This window comes from Triticum aestivum, chromosome 4A (genome assembly GCF_018294505.1).
Source record: "Triticum aestivum cultivar Chinese Spring chromosome 4A, IWGSC CS RefSeq v2.1, whole genome shotgun sequence".
Classification (NCBI taxonomy): Eukaryota; Viridiplantae; Streptophyta; class Magnoliopsida; order Poales; family Poaceae; genus Triticum; species Triticum aestivum.
The window spans coordinates 73513633-73520722 of NC_057803.1; the positions used below are offsets into that span (position 1 = coordinate 73513633).

The 7090-nt window shown below is 49.7% G+C and overlaps 1 protein-coding gene across 1 annotated transcript; it reads left to right on the forward strand.

Moving 5' to 3' along the window:
• Positions 1-2185: 2185 nt before the first annotated feature.
• LOC123085222 (protein Barley B recombinant) lies at positions 2186-4231 on the forward strand. Its single transcript, XM_044506846.1, has 2 exons — positions 2186-2491; positions 2630-4231. Exon 2 carries the CDS (start codon positions 2761-2763, stop codon positions 3805-3807), a length of 1047 nt encoding a protein of 348 aa, XP_044362781.1. The 5' UTR covers positions 2186-2491; positions 2630-2760; the 3' UTR covers positions 3808-4231.
• The last annotated feature ends 2859 nt before the right edge of the window (positions 4232-7090 follow it).

The following is a 7090-nucleotide window of genomic DNA, read 5'->3' on the forward strand; positions in this document are numbered from 1 at the left end:
GTGCTATCAAACGTCACAACGTAACTGGGTGATTATAAAGATGCTCTACAGGTGTATCCGATGGTGTTTATTGAGTCGGCATAGATCGAGATTAGGATTTGTCACTCCGATTGTCGGAGAGGTATCTCTGGGCCTTCTCGGTAATGCTAATCACTATAAGCCTTGCAAGCAATGTGACTAAAGAGTTAGTTACGGGATGATGCATTACGGAACGAGTAAAGAGACTTGCCGATAACGAGATTGAACTAGGTATGAGGATACCAACGATCAAATCTCGGGCAAGTAACATACCGATGACAAAGGAAACAACGTATGTTGTTATGCGGTTTGACCGATAAAGATCTTCGTAGAATATGTAGAAGCCAATATGAGCATCCAGGTTCCGCTATTGGTTATTGACCGGAGATGTGTCTTGGTCATGTCTACATAGTTTTCGAACCCGTAGGGTCCGCACGCTTAACGTTCGATGATGATTTGTATCATGAGTTATGTGATTTGATGTACCGAAGGTTGTTCGGAGTCCCGGATGAGATCACGGACATGACGAGGAGTCTCAAAATGGTCGAGACGTAAAAATCGATATATTGGAAGGCTATATTCGGACATCAGAAAGGTTCCGAGTGATTCGGGTATTTTTCGGAGTACCAGAGAGTTACGGGAATTCGCCAGGGGAAGTAGTGGGCCTTAATGGGCCATACGGGAAAGGAGATAGGGGCCTCAAGGGGTGGCCCCCCCATGGCAAGTCCGAATTGGACTAGGGAGGGGGCGGTGCCCCCCTCTCTTTCCTTCTCCCTCTCCTACTCCTTCCCTCTCTCTCCTCTTGGAAAAAGGAAGGGGACTCCAACTAGGATTGGGAATCCTAGTTAGACTCCCCCTATAGGCGCGCCCCTCCTAGGCCGGCCTCCTCTTCCCCCTCCTTTATATACGTGGGCAGGGGCACCCCAAAGGCACTCCAAATTTTGTCTTAGCCGTCTGCGGTGCCCCCCTCCATAGTTTTCCACCTCGGTCATATTGTCATAGTGCTTATGCGAAGCCCTGCGTCGATAACTTCATCATCACCGTCACCACGCTGTCATGCTGACGAAACTCTTCCTCGGCCTCAACTGGATCAAGAGTTCGAGGGACGCCACCGAGCTGAACATGTGCAGATCGCGGAGGTGCCGTGTGTTCGGTACTTGGATCGGTTGGATCGCGAAGACGTTCGACTACATCAACCGCATTACTAAACGCTTCCGCTTTTGGTCTATGAGGGTACGTATACACATTCTCCCTTGTCATTGCTATGCATCTCCTAGATAGATCTTGCGTGATCGTAGGATTTTTTTTGAAATACTGCGTTCCCCAACACACCACGCCATAGCCTCAGCGGACAAGCCACATATGGCCTCGTGGCGGCGCGTCAACGAAGGGCTTGCGCATTCGTCGCGGCGTTCCGACGCCAGATGGAGTGCACCGCCTCCGGTGAGGCAGCGACGACGCACCGCGCGCTGGATCCAGGCGCCATTGGGCTGAGGCGATGGCTTCTCGGCAGATCGAGTCCGACCGCTGTCGGGCATTCTCCTAACGTACGCGGCGAAGCGCAATGCGAACGACCATCTCCTCCTCGGGCCCAACTGGGACGATGTCCTAGTTCATAGATCGGCTGACAACAGACTCAGACCCATTGCCGGCCATGCCAGAGAAGGTCGGAGTTCGTGGAAAGTGAGCTTGGAGGCAGGGGGTGATGGAGTGGCTAGGATTTGATCTCGGAGCAAATGAGGATGAATACATGCAGGGTCAGGGTGGGCCAACGTGGTCCAGATCCGACCTGACGGACGTGCCCGGGCCTCCCATATCCGCCCTAGAATTAGGCTGCATATGAGGGGTGTCGGTCAGCCCAAGCGTTTGAGGCCGGTTTGAGGTGCCCGGTTGGGTCGTACTTTTTGGACCGGTACCGGCCGACCATCCGGGTGTTTGAGGAGGGTTTGAGACGTCCGACTGCAGATGCTTTAATTTTCCATAGAAGATAATAAATCTAACTGTTGCTGTAATTCCGTGGTATTTACTCGATCATACATTTCAACTTTACATATTTCGGTTGGAGATGCTCGGCAGTTTTGGCTTTGACGAAGCGCCATTTCGGTGCCGCTTACACGTGGGGTCTTATCCAAAGCGTGGCATTTGTGTCCAAGTGCAAGAAAGAAATATGCCATTTTCTCTAGACCATCCTGTACCTTGCTTTCGTCTTCCTCGCCCCGAGCCTCGGCCCTCCTGACCTAACCAATCCGACCCAAGGCGGCTCCATCTCTCCTAGACTGTACCACGCCGTGCCCTGCCGTAGCACTGCGTTACCGCCGACGCCTCACCCCCACCCCTCCGCACCCCCACTCCCACAACCCCTCCGCCCCTCTCACGCGCCTCGCCTCCATCGCCGTCCCCGTTCTTCCCTGTCGCCGAATTTCGTCCCTGCTGTCCCCGCCCCGTCCGCAATCTCGGGCCATTGGGTTTTGAGGTATGAGGGTTGTTCCCAATCAGAGATTTGTTAAATCCCACTCACCAATCGCAATTTCTGGGTGTACCGGTGCGCACCATCTAGATCCGCCCCTGCTTACGGATCCCTGATTTTTTTTCTGCTTGTTTTTGGAAATAGGTCCCAGGGATTGGCGTCTGGAATGCAATGGTGGGTATAGCCTGACCGTCCAGAGCCCGAAAGAAGAGCACATTTCTCGTTCCAATCTCGGTTTTCTTGGATTTCGATTCGTTTGTTCAGGGCCGGCCGAGATGGACGACGACGGCAGCTTGAGCATTCGGAATTGGGGCTTCTATGAGACGATGAAAGGCAACCTCGGCCTGCAGCTGATGCCATCTGTGGCCGGCGGCCACCGGGACACTAAGCCGCTGCTCCCCAACGGCACCTTCTTGCAGCACCACAACGCCCTGCACCACCCGCCACATTCACATCACCCCCGCGACTATGGTAACGGCGAACCCTCTGGTGGCATGCCCACCGAGCCGCCGGCTATTCACATGGATTTTGTGCGCAATGAGGCCTGGATGCACCCCTCGCAGCATCAGCATCAGCAGCAGCACCAGCACCATCACCAGAACCAACATCAACAGCAGCATCAGCATCAGCATCAACATTCCCGTGAGCAGAAGGTCCTTCATGCTGTTCCTCTTGGGCCTGCTGGACATATTGGACATCCTGGACATGCTGTGCATCACCACCCTACAGGTTTTGGGATGATGCCAGATGCGCGTGGTGCGCACACTCTCCAGATGATGCAGCCACAGGAGCCTCCTGTGCCCGAGGAGGAAAAAATTGCCCCACCGTTGGTTGAAGAGCATTCTGTGGTAGGAAGCAAGCCTCCGGTAAAGAAGAGGCAGCAAGGTCGTCAGCCTAAGTTGCCGAAGCCGAAGAAGCCTAAGAAGGTTGCTACTCCAGGGGAAGATGGGGCACCCAAGGCCCGTGCACCCCGAAGCAGGGGTCCTCTTAAGCCTGTGGAAATGGTAATTAATGGTATTGATTTTGACATTTCAAGGATACCAACACCTGTGTGCTCATGCACTGGAGCTCCCCAGCAATGCTACCGGTGGGGTGCAGGTGGCTGGCAGTCTGCATGCTGCACAACTTCTATTTCGACATACCCGCTGCCAATGAACACAAAGCGCCGGGGCGCACGTATTGCTGGAAGGAAGATGAGCCAAGGTGCATTCAAAAAGGTTCTTGAGAAGCTAGCTGGTGAAGGGTACAACCTTAATAATCCAATTGACTTGAAGACCTTCTGGGCCAAGCATGGCACAAACAAGTTTGTAACAATCAGGTAAGAGACATGCTATGTTGATCGCCTTGTAGGCTCCAACACTGCAGTTTGGTCTGAGTTATTCTCTGTACCTGCTCTTGCCAATCTGTAGGCGTCTTTAGAAGTAGCTTGTAGCCATGTTCAGTTTCCCGGACTTAATTTACATGCCTATTTCGAGCTTCAGCTGTGAAGTAGGAAGCCTGTCTGTATCTGTCATGTCAATTTAGAAGTTGTAGTGTAATGGCAACAGTTTTTCTGATTTAGTTAGCATTTAATGCTTCAATGTCTGTTATGACCTGGATGTTTATGGCTTCATGTAGAGGTTTTCTCCATTAAAGTTGAAAGATAATCACTACCTCTTCTAGGGCTAGTTATCATTTAATTTGGCATTTCTTTACATCTGCCAAGTTTATATATGAAATACTCGCATGACTCATGCGGTTCTTATCTTTGACCTGCTATTAAGCTTGTGCTCCATGGATCTAAGCAAGTAAAATGCCTAATAGTTTCTCATTGTTCCGATGTGGTGTTACTATGCGCTGAACCGAGTATTTTTATTTGTGTGCCTCTACCTTGATACCTTGGGAATTATTATAGCAACTGCTCACCAAGGCTTGCATATCTTGACTCAATATGTGTAGTATTTTCCTTTTGAAATAGCATGAACTTTAACTTGTGTGGTGTTTGATTGCCCTTTCTCTTAGAATTATGCAAGGGAGTATATTTATAAGTTATGTGTAAAAGTCTTGCAAGTTAAAAAGAACATGACAAATGAAAACAGAAGAGAAAGAAAAACATCACCAGCAAGTGGACAGACAACTACTGCTGCACAGCGTACTACCTGAGTGCCCCCAAGAGTGAAAGATTTGCTACCAAAGGTCAGTAAGATCCTGCAAAGGTGTGGCCGGGCCTCCTTGGGAAAAAACCTTTCCTTCCTTTCCTTTCATAGGTGCCATGGGCCCAAAATGATGAAGCTGTCCATACATTTTCCTTTCTGAAAGATCTGGGAGTCCCTATCCTCTTGCCACCAGTGTTACAGTTCACTATCAAGAGAGGGTGTTGCATTTAAGACCAGTCCATCTGTAGTTTAAGAAGTTTAATTATAGCGACTTTCTATAACAAAATCCGAGTTGTTGAAATCTGATTACATGGCTTTCTGTCAACATCTTACTAGCTTAGTAGGTTTCCAGAAGTACGAGGATAGATGTTTGCTCAGGGTTCAGTATTTGGAAATCGAGGTTTCGTTGTGGCATCTGTTTGCAAATATTTATCTATACTTAGAAACTGATTAGGTTTGATTGCAACGAGGGAAAAAAACACGGGTAGCAAAACTAAGTAATATGCAGATTGTTTGGTTTAGCCATTGAACAAAAGCCCATTTGCTTGCCAGCTCTGGTTTGTTTCTTCTTTTAGCCAACAGACATGATGAACTACTACCAATCCTTTTGCATTTACGTTCGTTGGCTTTCTGAAAGCACTTTTCCGTTTCTATTTTTGTGCGTTTCAGTCATCTTAAGATCTACTACCACAGTGCAGAAAGCGCTTTCTTATTTCTATTTTTGGATGTATCAGTTACTTGACCATCCTAAAAGCGCTTGTCTGCTTCTACCATTCTATGTATTACTCCCTCCGTTCCGAATTACTTGTCTTAGATTTGTCTAGATACGGAGGTATCTAGCACTAAAATAAGTCTAGATATATCTGTATCTAGACAAATAATTCGGAACGGAGGGAGTACTCCCTCCGTTTTTATTTAGTTCGCGTATTAGCTTTGGTCAAAGTCAAGCTTTGTAAACTTTGACCAATTTTATAAACAAAAATATTAACATATATGATAACAAATCAACATCATTAGATTTATTATTGAATGTACTTTCACATAGTATAAATTTGTTATGGTAAATGTTTATATTATTTTCTATAAACTTGATCAAACTTTACGAAGTTTGACTTGAGTCAACTTTAATATGCGGAGTAAATAGAAACGGAGGGAGTACTAGTTAGCTGGAAAAGCTGGAAAGTACTACTATCCTTTTGTGGAACTAACATCAAAATCCTGCCAAAGTTAGTAATTATTCTCTATCACAATACAACATCGGCCGGATATGCCATGGGTCTATTTCAAGAAACTGGTGTGGCGGTGTAGGAGGTTGGGCCCCCCAGCCAAATTAAGCAAAATCAATGATAGATCACTCTCTATCGCTCGCTGCATACATCTTTAAAGAATGACACAGCGAGAGAGGTTATTTTGAAAAATGCTCACGTCGCTGGGCTCTCGCGTCCGCGGATGGTGAGCGACCGCGACCCCTTCTCTCTCCTCTGATCTTCCCCGCGACAACCTCGACCAGATCCGGTTCCCCCTGTGTGTCCTCTCCTCTTCCGTCGAAGCCACGCTCTCTCGTGCTCCCTTGAGCTCGTCTATGCTACTGATGCGTTGACATGCTGCCCGCGTCAGAAGCGGCGGTAGGCTCTCCGTCATTGCTGCTGCAGCACACGTCGCCGGTCTGCTTTGGACGGGGGGCTTGACCGCGACCCCTTCTCTCTCCTCAGATCTCCCCCCGTGACAACCTCGACCAGATCCGGTACCCCCTGCGTGTCCTCTCTCCTCTCCCGTTGAAGCCACGCTCTCTCGTGCTCCCTTGAGCTCGTCTATGTTGCTGATGCGTTGACATGCTACCGGCGTCAGCAGTGGCGGAGAACTGGCGGTAGGCTCTCTGGCAATGCTGTTGCAGCACAGCCGTCGGTCTGCTTTGGATGGGGGGCTTGACGCGACCCCTTCTCTCTCCTCCGATCTCCCCCGCGATAACCTCGACTAGATCCGGTACCCCCTGTGTGTCCTCTCTCCTCTCCCGTTGAAGCCATGCTCTCTCGTGCTCCCTTGAGCTCTGCTGATGCGTTGACATGCTGCCGGCGTCAGCAACGGCGGAGAACCGCTGGTAGACTTTCCATCAGTGCTGCTGCAACACACCTCGCCGGTCTGCTTTGGATGGGGGGGCTTGTCCTGCTCAGCAACCAGCCTCCTCCAGCTATGGCTGCCAAGGTTCCTCGAGCTCTTCCCTAGTCGGTGTTCGTGCCGTCAGGAGCGGCGACAGGCTCTCCGTCCATGTTGCTGCAGCCCGCGCCGCGGTCTGCCCTGGTTGGGGGGCTTGTTCTACCCGGTGACCAGCCTCCTTTAGCCGCGGTTGCCATGGCGCAGCGACACCCTGTCACTAGGGATAACCATAGTAGTAGCGTTTGTTTTATAGCTATTAGTAGCGCTTGTACAAGCGCTACTAGTAAGGCGATATAGCTATACCTAGTTAGTAGTA